Below are 22,205 nucleotides of genomic sequence, written 5' to 3'. Positions count from 1 at the left end.
TATGTCGGATATATAGCTGGTCAAGCAGATATTGTCAGTAGAAAAAGGCGGCAAATTTGAAAAATGTAAGCGCGAAGGGATATCGTCCCATAGAAAATTTGAATTTCGCGCCTTTTTTACTGACAAGATCTGCTTGAACAGCTATATATGCTTGCACAGTGCACACAGCTTAGGTACGTGGCTAGCATAAGTAAAGGTACGCTACCAAAGAGTATAGTAAGTATCGCACTGGCACTATCCTCAAGAGGCAAATAACATGCGTATGCTGTTCGCGTATATAGCCCGCGCCTCATTATGCGCAAGCTTTTTGCGCCGTGTTCTATAATTATTAATAAATTCAAAAAATGGCACTTCCACACTCTGATAGCAAGGCTGTGCAGGATTAGCTTGGTCCAACTATGAAGGTTTGGTATTTTCTTTACAGTTGCCGAGAATGATGTTCGACCCACCGGATTTCCCCTACAAGGAATTATCGGACACACTACGAGACCACTACGACTCCGACTATCTTCTTTTCAATTCTGATGTAGTAGCAACAGATTCAACCAATATCAATAAAGATCTAGCCGATGTTGCTGATCAAATGCTGACGAATGTAGGCAATCAGATAATCTTTGATTCTACTAAAAACTTGAATGAAGGCGTATCATCTTTTTTGACTAGTACCACGAACATTGAGCAAAATACAGAATTATTTATAGTTCAGTCGGATAATTTACTTAATAATTTTGAACCAACTTTACTTGATGATAACACGGTGAATCAATTCTTATTGCCGCTTCAAGTTTCAGCGAGCGCGAATAAGGTAATTAATTAATTATACTAATTATTTTCCATATATTTTTGATAATAAATATAACTAAAGCAATAAGAAAATATGTAATGTGAAGCGCCTACAGAAAACATAATAGCAATCATATTCCCCAAATTTTGCTAATATTTTTGTTCCAGGGCACTGAAGATACTGGGCCCGACTTGTTAGCATTACACTCCTGCGTCATTTGCCACGAGATATTTACTACGGACTCGGATCTTCTAGACCATACAATTTCATTCCATACCTCTGATCCGGTCTTGGATGCTCTTCCTAGCAGTTCACCAGCTGACGCTATAGATCTGCAGCCAAAGTTACAAGGTAAACCAAAAGTAGTCGGAATACAAAAATAATCTACACCTTTTGTTTTGATAACTGACGGGTATTTTTGCTAGTTTTATTTTTTAACTTTTCGTCAGGAATATACTATACTTTACTTTATATAACTGTATTTACTGTATGTACTGTGCTTTATGTGTTCATCAATTTTTTTTTGTTTCAGATATAAGCCATCCAACCGACATAGATTTTGAATCCTACTGGCTTGTTTGTGGCATCTGTGAACGTGTATTATCTACAGCTTTAGAAACAGAACCTACTGGTAAGAGCCAGACCAAGATTACATCTCGCACCAACCTAAAAACAATCTTTAGGGATGTCAATGACTGTGGTACTGTAACTTTCAAATCTTTCAATGCATTCCAATAGTCTCTTTCAGCTACGGCGCTTATTCTAGCACACTGCATCCAATTCGCTCATCGCTCTGGCGTGCGAGCGGGATGTCGCTATAATTCGCGCATAGGGTTGTCTCACTCAAACATCGGAGCGACGTTGCGAATCGGATGCAGTGTGCCATGCGCCTACGATCTTACTTACACGAATGGTGGTCTGTCCATACTCCATAGGTCCATAGTGACCATACATTGCGGTAACTAAATAAAATGCGAAACTTTAAATTTCTATTCCACGCAGACAATAAAAGTGACGAAGGTTTTTAAAAGCTATTGATTTTAAGACTATGCCCAATTTACAGAACAACTGTGCTGCACCACCAGCGATGGCAAGACCAGTGTGTCACCTCGGAAGCTTCTCACCATGTACGTCTGTGACTTCTGCAACGGTCTGTTCGCGGACGCCGATGCCTTGGACAGACACCGGTTGACTTGCTTTGTTCCTGAACAGAGTCAAAGCTTCTATCCACCGGCAGAAGTAAGTTCCCAGTTTTTTTAAACTCGAAAGCATTTAGTAACTGGAGACGTCATGGCTGTCATTTTCTGTACGAAACAGTCTGCCGATTTTTGCGGGGGAGGGGACGTCAAATGTATTGCTATTTCTACCTAACTAACATGGCTATTTGTACGTAACGTAACGTACGTAACGTACAAATAGCCTTGTCAGTCCATACAAAAGTTTGCACAATTGTATAATACCTACAAACAAAACCTTTTAATTTCTTGTTTTACAATTCTATTCAATGCGTTTAGAACTCAAGCGCCACCACAAACGACCAGCTATGCTGCGCCTGCGACACTTGCGGCAAACGCTTCTCAACCATCGAGGAGCTGAAGATGCACACCATGGGATGCCTTCAGGTCGTCAATAAGAGGGATCGACGGTCTTACGCCAATGCTACTAGCAGCAAAATGTGGAATTGCGGGTCGTGTAACCAGCTGTTTGCCACTGCAAGGTAACACTATAATAATTATGTAGGTAATATTATAATCAAAGTTTGAAAATGATATTCGAGGTCACCTGCAAAAGCAGTCTGAGAATGTTTTAATGGAATTGAAAGCGGAGTCTCTCCACAATGGGATTTACAACTATTTAAACGTCTAGAGTGTCTAGACTCCCTTTGTCAAAATAGTTTTGTCGGCCAAGGGGTGTCAAGTTCAACCGGCTCCGTGGCCAGCTCCCCGACAAAATGTGGTTCCGACGGTTCCGTAACGCATCTCAGACATCTGTCATAATTTGTCTTCATTTAAGTTGTTATGTTTGCTATCCATATATGTATATGCTAGTTTTAAGGCGCTAGCTTAAATTTTCACCTATGAGATAACCCGGCAGATAAGACGACAACGACAACGTTGGTGATGTTTCTAAACATTTTAGGGAACTCTACCGTCACAAGCGCGGAGAAGACCGGCCGTCGGGCGCGCCTCTCATGGCGTACGTGTGTGAAGAGTGCGACAAGGTCCTAGGCAGCATGTGCGCGTTGCACACGCACAAGAAGATGCACAAGGTGTCTAAGCCGGTAAGATTCTATTCCATATAGTCTTTGGCTTTTCGACCGAAAACCATAGAGTAGCGAAGTATGTCACTGACTGTAAGTGTCAGTATTTGGTTGAACATGGAGCGCTACATCCCATACAACCATTTCCAGTCGCCGTTACGACGCGGTGTTGACACATCTTGTGTCGACACCGTCTGTTTCGGTCACAATTCCAGTCGCAGAGTCGTCGCCGTGTCGACACAGTTACCAGAAATGGGGAAGGGTCGACACATGACACAAAGTGACATAAAGTGTGGTCGCCGTGTGCACACATTGTTTCGGGTTTGCGACTACTTTATGCCAAAATCATTCGTTCATTCGTTCATTTTGTTCCTGTCAAATGGAAACTGTCAGATGGAAAAATACTTAAATAAAAATAAGTGACATTAATACGCCATCTCTAAAACGGATTACAAGACGTAATTATATATGTTTGCATTTATATTACAATAGGACTTAAATTATTATGGGGAATTAAAATGCTCGAGTGATTTGATAAACTAAGTGTAATATAATCAACGCGCCACCACATTGTTTTAGTTTAGCCGGAAATGAAATTGTTTACTTCTCAGTGCCTGTGTTCATAACTATATTATTTGAAGCATTTTTAGTACTTCGATGCGTATACTATACTTAAATAACAGAAATAACGCTTTACATACTACGAAACTTGTTAATTATGATGTATAAATATGGTTTAAGGCTGAGAAATATTGCAGTCACAAAGTAGTTGCAATGTTTCGACTTTGTGTCGACTCTGTGTTGACACATGACACGCGCTGTCAAAAGTAATAACAAAGTTACTGGTATGTTACTGGATTTGCAAAATGGCTCCTTGTGTTGATTTGTTTTCAGATATTCTCAAAGTGTAAAAATGCCGTGGTCAGAGATGGGCATTAATCGATTAACTGTTTATTCGACTAATTAATGGAATAAAAAAAAAGTTAATTCTCAAATTTTAATCGCGATTAGTTTAGTCGACCTAACATAGATTGAAATTGAATTAATCTGAATATTCATCGAATAAATTATCGATTAAATCTCGATTGAAAGTTGACAGGGGGCCATTTTTGTACGTAAAAATAATAGAAATGTCTTGCATGCAGATGGTAGCAAAACACTTTGTCATAAAAGTCGAGATGGGTGTCGATATATAGGTTTTAGGGAGTGCCGATTTCGAAAATAATGACCATTTTGGAATCCGAAATGGCGGCCATGCACTGTGTCATAAAAGTCGTCATGGATGTCGTTTTATACGTTTTAGGGGGCCCCAATTTTGAAAATGATGACCATTTTGGATTCCAAGATGGCGGCCATGCACTATGTCATAAAAGTCGTCATGGATGTCGTTTTATAGGTTTTAGGGGGCCCCGATTTAGAAAATGATGACCATTTTGAAATCCAAAATGGCGGCCATGCATTATGTCATAAAAGTCGTCATGGGTGTCGTTTTATAGGTTTTGGGGGGCGCAGATTTAGAAAATGATAACCATTTTGGATTCCAAAATGGCGGCCATGCACTATGTCATAAAAGTCGTCATGGGTGTCGTTTTATAGGTTTTAGGGGGCGCAGATTTCGAAAATGATGACCATTTTGCATTCCAAGATGGCGGCCATGCACTATGTCATAAAAGTCGTCATGTATGTCGTTTTATAGGTTTTAGGGGGCCCCGCTTTCGAAAATGATGACCATTTTGGAATCCAAAATGGCGGCCATGCACTATGTCATAAAAGTCGTCATGGGTGTCGTTTTATAGGTTTTGGGGGGCGCAGATTTCGAAAATGATAACATTTTCAATTTAAAAATGGCGGTAATGCACTATGTCATAAAAGTCGTCATGGATATCGTTTTATAGGTTTTAGGGGGCGCAGATTTCGAAAATGATGACTATTTTGGATTCCAAGATGGCGGCCATGCACTATGTCATAAAAGTCGTCATGGATGTCGTTTTATAGGTTTTAGGGGACGCAGATTTCGAAAATGATAACATTTTCAATTTCAAAATGGCGGCAATGCACTATGTCATAAAAGTCGTCATGGATATCGTTTTATAGGTTTTAGGGGGCGCATATTTCGAAAATGATGATTATTTTGGATTCCACTTTTATGACAAAATACGTAGCCGCCATCTTAGATTATAAAATGATCATCGTTTTCGAATTCTGCACTCCCTAAAACCTATAAATCGACATCCGTGACGACGCAAGTTATCTTTATTTTCAGATCTAACAAATTGCTACAGAATACAAAGGACAAAAAAGAAGCGAGGAGGTAATGAAACAAGCAAAAATACAGATGATTCCTCGACGCAATTGGGTGTTTCTTAAATTGTGTCCAGATTTTTTTTGGCATAAAAGTTTTTATTTTTCACATATTACTCTCACAAGTTCCGTGACATTTCGACCTTGTAATTTTTTTAAGTAAATGTTTTTGTTTATCTATGAGAATCTCACTAGAATAGTATAATCAAGGTATGTTTATATTTGATGAATGAAATAGTAACGCAAAAAAAAAATATATTTGTGTCTTATATTCCTGCCGAAGACTTTTATTTTACCTTTTCCTTCTACACAAGTTTGCCCAAGTAATAAGAATTTAGGGCTCTCAATTTTATTTTGACTTCTACAACAGTAAAGCTACGAGGCCATGTTTGGTATCGTTTTCGTATAAATTCGCAGTACCAAATTTAGTTAAGGTATCACATTGACACCATTCCGAAGTAAAAACATATAAACTTATTAAAATACTTTCTTTTAAACTCCTCTTCACGCTTAAACTGCTGAACAGTTTTAATTTAAATTTGGTACACATATATTTTGAGTCCCGAGACAGGATATAATAAGTTATCTCAAAAATCATCCTTTAAAGGTGTGAAATGAGGTGTAGGGGGGAATTCAGAATTGACTTCTTGAAGTTAATACTGTTTAAGTTTAGGTTTGAAGTCATGTTTTTTCATCATTTTTAACTAAATCAAAGATGTAGACCATCCCAAATTTCATATAAATCGGTTCAGCGGTTATTGATTTCCCGTACAAATTTCCACGCCACTTTTCACACCTTCAAAAGATGATTTTGGTTATAAGATCTATCCTATGTCCTGTTCCGGGACGCAAACTATTTCTATACCAAATTTCAACGAAATCGGTTCAGCGGTTAAGCGTCAAGAAGAGTTTTAAAAAAACCGGCCAAGTGCGAGTCGGACTCGCGTATTAAGGGTTCCGTACATTAAGTCCGACTCGCGCTTGACTGCACATTTCTAATAGGTTTTCCTGTCATCTATAGGTAAAGAACTATTTTGTGTATTCAGACGGACATACATACAGACGCACGAGTGATCCTATAAGGGTTCCGTTTTTTCCTTTTGAGGTTCGGAACCCTAAAAAGAATTATTTTTATTTTGTGGAATGGTGTCAATGTGATATCTTAAATGGATTCAGCACCCCAGATTTATACGAAAACGATACCAAACACGGCCTAGCACCTTCACTGATATAGATATATCAAGATAAAATTGAGAGCCCTAAATAAACTTTCAAGAGCGGATATCTCAAAAACTATTCAACATATCGAAAAAATTGACTGAATAAACTTGTAACAAATTAAATTAACTTTCATTTTGTATAAGTGGCCATGTCGCTGAGATGCATAGTTTCCGAGATATAATCGAAAAACGGGAAAATGGGACCTTCAAAGCCCCCTCTCTCCCCCCCGCTCAAGGGCTACGGCCGGGGACTTTTGATATGTTCACCTCCTAACTTGTCAAACCGAGTTACGGAGTCAAAAATTGTGTTCCGAGCATTTCCCTCTACAACTTTTGGAGCATTCGTTGCCTGACCTAAGTAGCTTATTGAATTTCTTTAAAAACTTTTCTGTAAAAGGTTGACGGGTGTTGGGTGTTTATATGGTTTCGGTCGATTATTATCATTTGCATTGCCCATGATGACTTACTAGAATTACGAGCACACGAGACACTAATAGTAGTTTGACAAACCTTGGTTTTCAAGAGGTATTTTATATTGACATTTGCTGTCACAAATTTGCTGTCAGATTTAGTCGCAAACCGCACGCAAAGTGCACACAAATGTGTCGACACCTTGTTACGGAAAAGTGTAGACACGGCGACGACACTTTGTTTCGAAACAATTCTAGACACATTGTGTGGACTCTGTTACGACACATCTGACATTTAGTTACCACTTTGTGATTCTGCGACTGGAATGGTTATATGGGATGTCCAATGTCCATGGCTGCCTGAACAAATGCAGGCTCTTTTCATCAAATTTTATCTATCCTATCAGCTTTTAGAAGTCGCTGTGTCAGAAGTTCACGGTCAAATGGAACTCAAGTTATTAGGTTGTTGCAATGAAGGGACAATCATGAAGACATGAACACGAGTGAAAAAACCATACACTTGCGAAATATGTAAAAATAATAATATGGAAAGCTTCTTGTACAGGGCTACCCATGCCGCGTGTGTGGGCGCCGCTTCAACCAGTCGGGACACCTCGCGATCCACATGCGCATGCACACTGGCGAGCGGCCCTACCCTTGTGACCTCTGCCCAAAGGCCTTCAAAGTCAAGGTAGGTTTATTATTATTACTTAGGTAGTAGATTTTTAGACGATTTATACATACTTTATTTAACATAGCTACATTAACTAATTACAGGACTAGAATACCTTATCCTATTGTAAGTTTACAAAGTTTCAGAACAATCTAACTAGTCGTTTTAAAATGAGAGAGTAACTATATACGTACGTTTGTATGGAGAACCGAGCTTGCTGGGAACTCTTAATAAAATTAATTAATTAATTTACCTATACACTAGCAGCTCTTGGAGCTGATTACGTGTTCATCACAGCACTTGTGTTTATTTTGCACTTTTTATTTTCAAACAACCATAGGTATGTGATAATCAAAGTATGTAGTTCTATGACGATAATGGAGTTGTGGTGGAAACTAAGAACTGCCCTGCGGTAATCGCTAATCAAACACAAAACACTGCCTTACCTGTATAATAAGTGTGCACTTGTCGCGAACAGGTGTATTGCCTTGTTTACGGTCGAAGGGCTACGCATGCCCGTTTATTCATAAACAACTAAAGGATGTAGTTGCAAATTGTTTACCAAGCGAGTCGTACGCTTAGGTAAATCAGTATAAAAAGCCAATACACAATTTTGAGCACTGAAGGAAAACCGGAATGAGCTAGAAAAATCTAAAAGGGGTTTTTGGAACGATGAAAAAAATCTATAATGAATTATCTAACTACCTACCTTCTGAATACCCTTTATTTATAATAGGCCTCGTTATTCCAAAGGAAAAAATAAAATACGATATCTCCTACAGTTTCTAATTTCCCATTGTCCCATTTGGATTTACTTCTGTACATTTTTGAGTTTGAATACACCCGTAACATTCTCCTTGACAACTTTTGTTCGAGTCGGAATCCGGCCACACCGGGGCCGTCCGGGCTCATTTCCAGCCCTTTATTCCCATTACCCGAAACAAAACCATTATAACTTGATACCCGAATACACATAGTTGCTATGGATCCCTCGGTCAACAATACGCTGGTATATAAACGCTTGGTAAGGGGGAAAATGGGACTGGAGCAAGGACGGAAAAGGATCGATACTCGCTAATAAATTATTACCTTCGCTCTATGAGAAAATAATCATGGTAAAGTTTAAGGCTCTTTGGGGTATTAGAGAGTAGAGGATAATAGATTCGCGTCAATATTGGTAATGATTGTCAGTATTATCATCGCTAAATTGATGAGGTATCTATTCTTGCCTGTTAGGATGTGTTAAAACGTTTGTATGTTAAGCACGATGTCCCTAGGTCTTGAAACACTTGAACGTTTTCTTTATAAACGACATTTATTCACATATTAAATTTCTTCATACATATTTATTTAAGTTTTGAATTATCATAAGTACCTATTATAACAGATATGTAAGGACTTCATCAGTGCTATAATTATATGCTTCGAATTTTGATTTCGTTTCTCTCGCACTCATAGTATGCTATCTCTTATTTGTAATAACGCTCATTGAAATCAAACCATGTAACTATTTTTAATCATTTTTTTTCTGAGTACAAATTAGGTACTTAAAGTACGTGGGTACTTTTTTTCACGATAGCGTTAGCGAAGGCGAGGTTTATCAACCTTCACCTCCTAACCTAGCACAGAATCTAGCTAGCGACTACAGCTAGCACAAGCTAGCACAGCTAGGCTGCTATAGTGTAAATAACATTATTTGCGGTATTTGACGTCTGTCACTCACAACAGCAATACTACGTAAAATGTTTTGCACATCGAAATCACAAAGGAAAACAACTGCACTGCGAACGTTTACGTTCTACGTCTTTTTTTTTTAATTTTAGGGTTGGCCGGACACCACCGTTATGAATCGGTAGTCGTCTAAGTAAATCGATATGAATTTTTCATTTTTCTTTTAATAAAAATAAGGAAAAGGTGGATAATTAACTGTAAATATGGATATATTTATCGTCACTTAACAGACAACAAATTTGACACAGAAATAACATAAATAAACTTTAAAATAGATCCCCAGTTAGTTTCAATTTTGACAATGGGTGCGACCTACTCGGTCGGTGTATTAAATACACCGACCAACCGGTAGCTTGCGGGAAAACCATATAATTCTAGCTTTATTTAAATCTCAAATAAAAATTCATTATACGTCACAATTCGATACCTCAGTCTACGTGCCATCCAATCGTAATCGCTTGCTGTGACAATCGATTTGCGTTAGCTACATCTCTATATACGTCAGTCATAATGTGTCAAATACCGCAAATAATGTTATTTACACTATAGTGCAATGACTACGGTTCTTTCTCACGCGACAAATATTAATATCTATCTCTTTCTTACTCGTGTTTGTCTTTCGTTTGAGAACGATATGGCTTATTGGGGTTAAGGCTTTTTTCCTTTTGCACAATAAAGTTTAATTATATAGGTAAACAAAAAAGTTTAATTTTATAAACAATAAAGTATAAATTATAAGTATAGTTTGCTTTATCAAGTCATTCAACTTATTTTTCTCTATATCTGCACCAATTGTATGTAGGTAACTATAATATCAGCTTCTTAATAGCTCTATCTGATAGAGTCTATCAGAAGTGTTTAGAAGCATGTTGTACTTCTATATATATATACCTATAGTACAGAATCTGGGTGACCTATTTGGTATGGATTAATAATCACTTTTTCATATTAACTCCGTATATTAAAATAATCGAGTTGATCGTACAAAGGTTCGGGCGGAACTGATGGCGTCCCGTAGTTCCTTAAAGCTATACCTCAGCTTTGCTTTTGGCTAGTCCGCTCATATTGCGGTGCACGCGCACTTGAATATGAGCTGACATAGCTAAACTGTTCTTATAAGTGTAAAAAAATAGTTTCACGTATCCGCTGGCACTTTTCTGGAATTGCTAATTATTGCAAGGCATCAACCTTCACCCCTCGCCGTGTGACCGCAGGTGGAGCGCGACGACCACCGGCGCACGCACACCGGGGAGCGCCCGTTCGCGTGCACGGCGTGCCCGAAGACGTTCACCGCGGCTGCGCGGCTCCGCGAGCATGCTAGGATACATACTGATCAGAGGTAAGGTGTGCTAACCAAGGCTCGGAACCGGTTTTTTCTTCATACAAAAATACCGGTATTATAACGTTCTTTTTCGTTCTTTGGTTTGTTATTTCATTTTTAATGGGACAATCTAATAATACGAAGTTGTTACCTAAATACATGATTCAGTCCTACGTAAAGAGCACAAAATAATTAAAATATTGGGCTATTTCGTGTTTAAAAAAAAAAACCGGTGCCGAGCCCTGGTGCTAACTACACTTTATGTGGGAGATGTGGTTAAATTTGCTTTAAGGGTTAAATGTGAGGGTGGGGTGCCCTTAGACGCTTACCTAGACTGCGCGGCTCCGCGAGCATGCTAGGATTCATACTGATCAGAGGTAAGGCGTACTAACTGCACTTATGTTGGAGATGTGTTTAAATTTGCTTTGAGTAAGGGTTACATGTGAGGGTGGGGTGCCTTAGACGCTTTACCTACTGTGGCTGCGCGGCTTCGCAAGCATGCTAGGATTAATACTGATCAAAGGTAAGGTTTCTACACTTATGTGGAAGATGTGGTTAAATTTGCTTTGATTAAGGGTTAAATGTGAGGGCGGGGTGCCCTAAGACGTTTACCGCGGCTGCGCGGCTCCGCGAGCATGCCAGGAAACATACTGATCAGAGGTAAGGTTAAGGTTAAGGTGTACTAAAACCCCAAGATAGAGTCTGTGCGGAAAGAGAAGACTCGTGGAATGTATTGGGCCCCATACATTCCACTACTCTTCCCTTCTCTCTAGACTCTACATTCTGTACTGATTAGAGGTATGTATCATGCTGCGGCGTAAACCGGCTCTGGTAAGGCATCATAGAATGGGGTAACAGAATCGTATAGCGTCACCCGCGTTGCAGTTTGCGCGAGCACGACAAAATGATCATAGGTAAGAATTACTTATGTCTTCTAATTTACGTACATAGGTACGATATGACCTTCATTCAATACTTCAAGAAATAAGCGAACTCCCGTTTTAAAAGCCGGCAATACACTTGCAATCCCTCTGGTGTTGCAGGTAGAGAATGCAATAACCGGCCAAACTTCATAACCGGTTTCGGTTACGGTTATGCCCGAAAAATAACCGAATATCGGCTATAATCGGTTACGGCTATTTTCCACGAAAAATTATAAATTTACAATGAAGTAATTAACAAAATACAAAAATCTTTGTTTTAGTACCTACAGTAGGTGGGTGAATCAACTTTTAAATGTCCACATGATGAAATTATGGATTTTTATTTTTATTTGTTATTGTCCATACTTATATACTTTATTTAAAAGATAAGTTTCTCTAGTTTATGATTATGTATAAAGCAGAGCTGTTTCTTTAAGAATTTAGTGAATATGATGAATAAAATTCACCAGCCCAAATCTGCCTTGTCCCCTGGACCACTATCCAATAGTAGTTTATGTGACTGCTACCTGTCCCCTGGACCACTATCCAATAGTAGTTTATGTGACTGCTACATAATGAAAGGCATTAAAATACGAGTGTGCATGGGTTTATGAAACGAATGAAATGAGTTTCATAATAGTATCACACGAGTGTTTTAATGCCTAATTATGTACAGTTACATACACTGCTTTATCTACACACATATTATAAACTTTCTATGATATATTCACTAACCTCATATTACAGCCGACATTGGGGCACTTTCCTCTCTGGCGGAACTCGCGGATATGAGGTGGCGTCTCCGAAATATCTTTATCGCACATTTTACACGAAACTTTTGTTATAGTTACTTTAAAAACAACAAAACAAATTATTTTTTAGTTACAAACTAATTAAAAGATAAACTGTACGTCAAATGGCGGCAAATGAAAACTTTTTTCACGCATGACACGCATCCGTAGTTTTTTTTTTAATTCAGAGACAAACTAGAGTCGGGGTCGATTACCACATATCGTCCGATACCAACTTACATGCGAGATTTGTCAATATTGTATGCAATTGTCATTTGATTTCGAATAAAACGTCATCTCGACTGATATTAGAATAGGGGTCAAATCAAATTGCTTTTTTTTTCAGAGATGTTCGAAATTTGAATGCATTACCAAATCGATTTTGATATAGTAATGAGCTATTACCACATTTTCACAGATAAGGAATTTGCTGTAACAAAACAGTTTATCGTAATGTGGGCCATTATTTACGGATTTTGAAAGCATCATAGAGAGTTTATGATATGTGTGTAGATAAAAGTATTTTTAAACATACTAGACATCAATTATTGTTGAAACAATTATTTTAATTACATTAAATACACAATGCTGTAGGTATATTTTTGTATCTTTATATATGGCATATACTCACGAAATTTCACAATATATCCCTAAAATGTATCCCCTGGACAACTCTTATTTCACATAATCGGATTTTTTAAATTAAAACGCGAAATTGTTATAGTGATGTAAGAAAATTGCTCCTGCTACTTTGTTTTATATTGTGTTATTGTACCTTTAAAAAAATATGAACTGCTCTTTAATTTATAAAGAAAAAAATAAAAATATCAATTTCGGGACAACTTAGTTGTCCCATAGACATATCTGGTTGTCCAATGGAAATATTAATAATAAATCTTAAAAAGGGTGCTAAATGAAACAAATTTAATAAAATATCAGAAAGTACCAACATATATATGTATGTTAGTGCTTTCTGATACTTTATTAAATTTGTTTCAGACCCTATAAAAATCTAAAAAAGTCCAAGAGACAACCAAAATGTCCTATGGACAACCACTTCCGTTGTCCAAGTGACTAGTTGTCAGAGGGACTTGTCTAAAACTTTGAGCCGTATAATAAATTCTAAAGATTTTTTGTGTTTATTTCACCCTTACGGTAAAATATATGTGAAGTAGTATCTGGTACAATACAATTTATTGTAATATGTTAAGTATTTATGTATTTATGCCAGTGGTCCGATGGACATATAATAAAGCCACCCACACTCTCCAACAGTACTCGACCGACTGACGCCGCGAGTTTCGTGTAATCAAAATGGCGAGTAGGCCTATCTGCTTACCAGAAACTTGAACTTGTCGTCAAGTATCTTGCTACGTTATATATATTTAGATTTCATAACTAATTTATGGTTGCCCAGTTGACCTGCATGACGTGGATATTTCAAGGGACAAAATTTAAACGCAAGAAATTCATAAACCGTTACATGCAAATATAACAAATCGGTATATTTTATTGATGATACTTATCCATAAAAATGATTATGTGTTTAAATATCAATTCCACAACAGTATTTTTTTCATAATACAAGGTTTTACGGTGCACTGTTGCAAGGGGACAATCCGTCCTACTATGGAAAACCAACTTTTGGTCTGTTGGACAACCAATAAAGAACGGGTAAATTGTATACAAAATTAAATGTTTTGTAATAAAATGTTAGAAAATATTAACAGGAACATAGCGGAATACTAAAAAAACTCATACTTTTGTATAAATTTGTATTATCGATCAGGGACTCTGTACGTGTGACGTTGAACACTTAAAAGTTGATTCACCCAGGTACCTATTAGGGAATGTGAGTAAAAGTCTTCGTTTTTTAATAAAATAAGTACACCAAATACAGTAAAAGTAAAATATGACCTTGGACGTTATATATACAATATTAAAAAAAAAACAATTTTGTAAACAAGGGAAGTAAATTTGGTATAATTCTGTTATTAAAGTCCACAAATGACAAAAATTATAGTCACAGGCGTCACATCCAAAAATGGCAGGATTTTGTAGTCATTAGATGATAAAAACATACAATTTAAGTCCTCAATAAATAACCGTAAATAGCCGGAACCGGTTATTCGAGTTTCCAATATTCGGTTATGATATTTTGTCCATATATTCGGTTATAACCGAATATTTCGGTTACGGTTATAACCGATTTGCATTCCCTGGTTGCAGATATCAATTGGCGTCGGTGAATGTTTACCATCAGGAGATTCGTCTGCCCGTTTTCCTCCTCTCACATAAAAATAGTAGTTTGGTTATTAGTCTAATAAGGTCAATGTGGCTAATTCCGTCACAGGGACTCATCCGTCCACTAGCGTTTTTTTCGAACAACGAACAAAATTGATAATTTCATCGACGAAGCAGCGATTGCTTTTAGTTTCAGCAATCAAAAGCAAATGGTTTTTTTCCTACGATTGAAAATCAAAGAAATATATGCTCGTGGAGGGAATAAGCCCCTATGACGGGATTAGCCACATTGACCTTACACTCTAAACTAACGAAGAATAGGAAAACAATTAGGTAGCGCGAGAGATCTCACTATCAATCTCTTCTGGGTGCGTAGCCAACATGCTAATTGATTACGCTCCATAAACGAAACGCAACTGTCACTGTCGCACTAATATGGAAGAGTGATAGACAGACACAAAGCGTGTCGCTGTCGTAGCGCAAGCGATTGTCACCTTGGCTAGGCACTCTGATATCCTAGCCTAGCCTATCGCTTTTAACTTCTTCGCTTCTGACGGCTTTTCTAGAGGTTACAGAATGGGGTTCTTCATAAGAGAAGTGTATAGGGATTTAAAAATCGGCAACGTGTAGGTATGTAGGTAGATGTAACATCCCTGGAGTTGCAGGCGTCCATAAGCTACGGTGACCACTTATCACCACACGAGCCGTATGCTTGTTTGCCACCAACATAGTATAAAAAACTACATTCATTTTCATTACCCTTTGGGTTTCAATACACTAACTTATCAACAAAAGCTAGGTTGTTTTTAAGTTCATTTAGGCGTAAAAGTACAGTCTACACTTCTACAGGAAAATGGAAAGACGTGGGTTCTTAATAAAACATAACTTTAACGAACTATTATCTCCCCCAAACAATAAAATCACAAATTAGACCTTATGAAACCGTGTTAAGGTTCAAATTCGAATAACGGTATATTCATTATACGGTATTGTGAATGTTATTGACCTATAAACAGATCCACAGCCGCGTGTAGGTAGCTTGTGCGTACCTACATACCTACTTCACCGGCTTCACCCACGGTGGATATATTTCGTTCTATGTGGGAAGTGGGAAGGCATGGGATGTAGTAATGGTTACGTTACGTAATGAAAATTACTTTTTATCTGAAACATATGAAAGTTTTGGATGGTCCTTCAATCCTAACCGTTATGCATTGCCATTGTTGATTTGCAAGGTTGGAATAAATTTGTATGAACGTAATTTACAAAAAAAAAACTAGGTAATTGTAATTTGAGTCTTCTTGCCTCAACAATAAGCTCTATATTTTAATGGAATTTTCTGTATAGTTTGATAATTTCGTACAAATCAGGTCACGAATTGAACAATGCTGCCCTACCTCGCATAACAGCCGCATCAGCCATTGGAAAACTCTTTTTAATTTGGAATATATTGTGACACGATACGGTAAACAATTGAATGCATTTTCCAATGGCAGTTACCGCTTTAACGGGCATAAAAAGGTGCCAGAAATTACGCAAAATTTAACCCTATCACTTTTAAATAAAGTTCAAAATCATTGTGGGAAATATATTCCCTCTGCGTTGTAAAGGTGACTGCTTACCATCAGGGGGTCGTATGCTTGTTTGCCACCGACGTGATATATTTAAAAAAGGCTTACGGCTGTACAGTAATGCGTAGTGGGATAATATTACTTTGTGAGTGAAAGCTACATATGAGTCATAGAACGAGATATTTTAGGATTTTTAGATAGATAACTACACTATTCTGTGATACCTACGATTTGCGTTTTAAAATTTATTCATATTAATTAAAAATCATAAGAAATTGAAAGGCCTTTAATAATAAAGTACCAAATAACTCAACTAGTAACACACACCACTCTATTAAGCGTTTACGTAGGGCACAGAACGTAGGGTCAATAATCAATATAATATACATGTAGTTTCACGTGTTAATTACACTGCGGTATATAGTCTGCGATGAGTAGGTATATAACTGAATTCCATCCTACTTAAACCTAAGTCACACAACAGCCCTGATTACCCCTAGATTATTACAGTACATACTAAATTAGTAGGTACAGGAGCACCTACGACGTGTGGTGACCGCGGGTAGTCTTATATGCACTATTAGTTGCGCGGTAACTACTATGTGATTAAAAAACATAATCTTAGGCTTTCCTTTTAGCATAAATATTTGCATTTTAATATTGTCAAGAAAATTACTCATGTCTAATTTAATATCTTAAAAACTGTGTATAATATTATTAATATTATCATTACGACTGAGTAAAATACTTGGTTATTCCATTCCCCAATCCCAATGATTACTCACCGCGATACTGTATCCAAGTCCATCGACCTGAATAGCTAGCAGCGCCCCCCACGGCTAAACACGCAACTAACATCAACCTAGTTACAACGCTTTCGCACAGATGGCGCCACGTACCTCATCACGAAACTAATAACAAAGGGACTTAGAACTTTGTCACTCTGATATTTCGCTAGAACTATAACTTTTTAAAGAAGTTTTGTAAACCAGTTGGATGTATTTTGGCCATAAACTAGATTCGTAAAAGGTTAATTGCTCTCGAGTCGGCTTTGCGAGCCGTAAAATAATATAGCTTCACTTATCCCTATTCCCACTCACCTATTTCGCTTTTTCAACTCTAATTATTTTCCTCAATCGCCTCCAATTTCGAGGTCCAGGCTACAAAGGACCTTTAACACTCGAGAATAGTGTTGGGTTCAGAAGCATGGAGCGTGTGAGGTTTAACCTCATAAGGCCCACGGCCCGATTCGGACTTTAGGATACGTCAAATATTACGGCTAGATACGATATGGATTAGATACGAGTATGTCAGTGTCAAATGTGACGTTTCTTCAAACAAAAACGTCACCTTTGACGCTGACATATCTAATCCATATCGTATCTAGACATTCTAGACGTAATATTTGACGTAGCTTATCTTAAAGTTCGAATCGAGCAGCCAATCTATTTTGTGGGCAAGGAAAGAACCTAACTACTTACACTGAAACGGGGTAATTTTGAAAATAACAAATATCTACTAAACTAGAAGCATTTTCTGCTATAGCAACAGTTAGCAAGATGCCTTGGTAAGCGTTGCAAAAGCATACGCGTTGCCAAAATATGAAGGGCTTTTGGTTTAGTAATAATTAGTCACATTACCGCGTTTTCGAAGCTACCCCAATGCACTTCACATTCTAGTAATTTTGTTTTAAATATTTAAGGCTACGTTTCAAAAATGAACCTCGTGGGTCTGTCTATACGATAGGTATACTTCTTGTCCTAAAATAGATAGTTGGGTCTTAAGAAAAAAGAGCAAGTACGACTTGACGCCGTCCTACGCATCTTTTGATGTTTTAAGAAATGTATAGTATGTATACCTATGTTCTTAGCCCTAAGTGGGCGTTTTCAGAAATAAATATTGAAAACCTGATTCTTTCACATCTGGACGTTCTTGGGCTCATTCTACTCAGAATCGACAGCATTCTCCATCCCACCATTAAAAAAAGATGTCCCAAAATGTCCATTCCATTACGTCACGTTTTAGTATGAAATTTTTTTTCACTTGTATGTGCGTGACGTAGTAGAATGTACAATTTTCATACAAATTTTTGGGACATTTTATTTTATCATCAGAATTGAATATGCTAGTGATTCTGAGTTGAAAGAACCCAAAAACACCGGGATCTGTGAGAATCGGGTTTTCTATATTTATTTCTGAAAACGCCCAAGTATTTGTAATTATCATAATATTACGTAGGCAGCAAATTAGGTATTCAATAGTAGAAGTAGGTATTTGCACTAATGGAAGTTTTATTAGGCCTCAAACTATCTTCATATCAAATTTCATATAAATCGGTTTAGCGGTTTAAATGTGAAAAGGTAGCAGACAGACATACATACAGAGTTACTTTCGCATTTATAATATTAGTAGGGTTCTGAATACGGATCGCTTGTATGCACTTAATATAGGTATGCATAATTAGCTACCTACTGAATAAAAATGTATTTAAACACTGGGCTACAACCGCGAAAATCGAAGTTCGCAAATTGCGGGCATTTTTCTCTGTCACTCTAATTACCCCTTATTGGAGTAAAAGAGAAAGATCCCCGCAATTTGCGAATTTCGGTTTTCGCGGTAGCCCCTCTGGTCTTGGATGGTATCTAAACAGACCCTGGAGCTCGATTCAGATTAACAACTTGTTATGGTTTTGATCTTATTTTATTCTTCTTCTTCGCGTTATCCCGGCATTTTGCCACGGCTCATGGGAGCCTGGGGTCCGCTTGACAACTAATCCCATGATTTGACGTAAGCATTCGTTTATACGAAAGCGACTGCCATCTGACCTTCCAACCCAGAGGGGAAACTAGGCCTTATTGGGATTAGTCCGGTTTCCTCACGATGTTTTCCTTCACCGAAAAGCGACTGGCAAATATCAAATGTTATTTCGAACATAAGTTCCGAAAAACTCATTGGTAGGTACGAGCCGGGCTTTGAACCCGCGATCTTCGGATTGGAAGTCGCACTCTCTCTCCGCTAGGCCACCAGCGCTTCTTTTCTTTTACTACAATACAAAAAGTGACCCTTGCCAAACTGTAAATAGCCCGTTTTAAATTGTACTTGTACTCGTTAATTTTAATTGTACTCGTTAGCTAGTAAAGGCAGATTTCCTGTTTTCTGCTATCCTCAAACTGATGTTTGGTTGCAGGCCATACCGGTGCGATATATGTGGGGCCGCCTTCCGTCGTCCATACGCTCGCACCGTTCACACCCTCATTCACACTGGGGAGAAGCCACACGAGTGCGATGTGTGCGGTACCACGTTCAGGTAACTGATCATACCGTGCGATATATGTGGGGCCGCCTTCCGTCGTCCATACGCTCGCACCGTTCACACCCTCATTCACACTGGGGAGAAGCCGCACGAGTGCAATGTGTGCGGTACCACGTTCAGGTAACTAATCTGATACAAGCCATACCGTGCGATATATGTGGAGATGCTTACCACTGTTAACTGCTCGGACCGTCTAGTTACAGCTTCATTCATATTCGCCACACGAGTGCGATGTATGCGGTACCACGTTCAGGTAACTGATCTGATACAGGCCATACCGCGATATGTGAGGCTGCCTTACGTCGTCCATACGCTCGCACTATCCACACCCTCATACTTACTGCATGGAGAGAATTACTGGTACGACGTTCAGGTAACAGATCTGACACAGGTGATCAGATATATGCGGAGACGCCTACCACTGCAACTGCTCGGACCGTTCACACCTTCATTCATATTGGGGAGAAGCCACATGCGATGTGCGTACGTATAGTTCACACACTCATTTATACCGGGGAGAAAAATCAGGCCTCCTAGTATAATTTCGAGTTAGGTATTTACCTACTAGTGTCTTGTCATAGATGGCGTTATTCATAAACGCGCTACTGGCCTGAAATAGCTATGAATCGTTCATCTTCATTTTCATTTTGACTTATGTATTTGTTAAGAAAAGGATAAAACATAATTTAACTAAATCAGGCCCGTAAAATGAATAAGGGGGTTATTATGTGTCATATGTGTAATTTTAACGCGTTTTTTCATTTTTAACTGTAACTACAAATGAACTATGCGATTTTGCAGTCTGTATTTCACAGCTCAACCCTACCATATCAAAACACCTATTAGTAACATGGTCACAATACCCAAACTGACAGCTCTAACGGCTGCAGGTACCCTTAGGGCCTTAATCCAGCGACTTCGTAACAGTTACGAGCGCGGCTTCCGAGCGATTTTGAAACCGAGCGTTGTGCAACTGGTGGACAAAGGCATTATTCCCAAAGCTGACACGGTCAATCGTTCATTATACATATACTCAAGAGAAATGAAAATGCGACACGTTATATGAAATTCCCTTACATGGAAAGCTTTTCAAATATTTTTAATATCGTCGTATGTTTGGTTTATCTAACACAGCTTGGTTGATTTGGTTTGGTGGTGGCTATGTATATTAATATATACACCTAAAAATGTTTACTTAATCGCTACTTACGTACTTGTATAATTGATTACAAAAATCAATTAAATTTTTCATTAGCCCTAAATGTAAATTTCATTCAATAGCGAATAGCGTGACACGTTTGCGTGTCATTTTGTATGGGATTTTGAGTTTCCAAAACATCCCGCTTGGCGCGCTGTTCATAATCCCATACAAAAATAGACATAACGCAAACGCGAACGCTCGTCACGCTATCGAATGAAATTCACATGAGTTCTGTACGGTTACCATCAGTTTGTCACTGACATAAACGCCGTCGAGAACGTAATTTACTTTCTATACATCCCGTTTGCACTAATATGCGAGTGCGAGCGAGATGTATAGAAAGTAAATTACGTTCTCGACGGCGTTTATGTCAGTGACAAACTGATGGTAACCGTACTGATGGAAAATTGTATTCATGTTTTTACTACAACATTTTACTCGTACATTTTGGTGTAGGTCCTATTCTCCTACTGATAATTTTCTTTCCTTTTCAATTCCTTCCTTACCTCTTCCTCTTGGTGTTGGTGTGCAGGCGTTCTGGCGATATGTGGAAGCACAAGAGAACCCTCCATGGTGTCCAAGCAAGCGGGGAAGCTGAATTGAAGTCTTAGCTCTTCCAATCCGGCCCGCCGAGACCCAAAACGAGTGCCCACTGTCCGGCCCGCGGGAGCCAGGCTCCAGGGGTTCAGCATTCATGGAGAGTGGAACTGATCTTAACAGCAGCAACCAGGTACCCTCCCCCGGCGCAAAAACGGACGGTGGCCCGCGCGAAAGTTTCTGAGGCGCAATATGATCCTCAGGTAAAAAAGTTTGGAGACCCCTGAGCTAAGAGATTCACAAATGACTATACCTGTGCCAAAATGATCTACCCTTTCATCCGGGGTCTCTCTCGCACACATGCCACCGACCTTTCAAGCTGTCTTTGTTATCTTCAATTCGCCATCAGATAGATTACTTTGATTCAGGTATAGTCTTGTATTCTGTACCTAACTTAACCTACGACGTGTCAGTATTTTTATGATCTCATATTTAGTCTGTAGATTCTAGGGTCTGTAGGCCTTTGATAGTGTTCATGTCTTTTAAAACATTATATTATAGTTATTTTAATCGTTTGGTTTTATTTGCAATATTTCGGCACTACTTTGAAAAAAACTCGTATCTTGTTTTGTCAATCAAAAGAAAAATGTGGTGTCTATGTATGGGATGCATACAGAGTTACTGCCTGTCAACTTTGAGTAGAAGTGTGAGATACGAGATTTTTCACATCAGTGACGATTTGTTTATTTAACCACTTAGTTCAATAGCCGACATTTAGACTTCAGTCACGCAGTAATTTTTTTTATATTTTTAATTAAGTTTTGCTTTTTTTATGCCGTACGCTTACATGCCACATATATCTAACAGAACTAGAGGCTAAAAATATCTGACATAAGTCACATAAGCTTCTATATTTAGAGCTACA

General features: G+C 38.3%; 1 protein-coding gene and 1 long non-coding RNA gene across 2 annotated transcripts in view; one reads left to right on the top strand and one right to left on the bottom strand.

Annotated features, from left to right (window-relative positions):
- LOC134799485 (uncharacterized) overlaps positions 1–22,205 on the bottom strand; it is a 386,600-nt gene that overhangs the window by 294,213 nt on the left and 70,182 nt on the right. The gene's annotated exons all lie outside the window — the stretch shown is intronic.
- Positions 429–21,851, top strand: LOC134799459 (zinc finger protein 271-like). The gene is made up of 10 exons (XM_063771861.1): positions 429–805; positions 952–1,135; positions 1,317–1,415; positions 1,848–2,023; positions 2,299–2,501; positions 2,924–3,065; positions 7,541–7,666; positions 10,594–10,718; positions 19,417–19,536; positions 21,276–21,851. Exons 1-10 carry the CDS (start codon positions 434–436, stop codon positions 21,352–21,354), a joined length of 1,626 nt encoding a protein of 541 aa, XP_063627931.1. The 5' UTR covers positions 429–433; the 3' UTR covers positions 21,355–21,851.

This window comes from Cydia splendana, chromosome 18 (genome assembly GCF_910591565.1).
Source record: "Cydia splendana chromosome 18, ilCydSple1.2, whole genome shotgun sequence".
Lineage (NCBI taxonomy): Eukaryota > Metazoa > Arthropoda > Insecta > Lepidoptera > Tortricidae > Cydia > Cydia splendana.
The sequence above is the reverse complement of the archived record's forward strand: the minus strand, read 5'-3'. Positions and strand labels throughout refer to the sequence as shown.

Excerpts from the sequence above, each read along its gene's own strand:
- LOC134799459 (XM_063771861.1), top strand. The coding sequence starts at position 434 with ATGATGTTCGACCCACCGGATTTCCCCTACAAGGAATTATCGGACACA. Across the intron at positions 806-951 it reads TTTCAGCGAGCGCGAATAAG|GGCACTGAAGATACTGGGCC; the intron begins GTAATTAATTAA and ends TTTTTGTTCCAG. Across the intron at positions 2,024-2,298 it reads GCTTCTATCCACCGGCAGAA|AACTCAAGCGCCACCACAAA; the intron begins GTAAGTTCCCAG and ends CAATGCGTTTAG.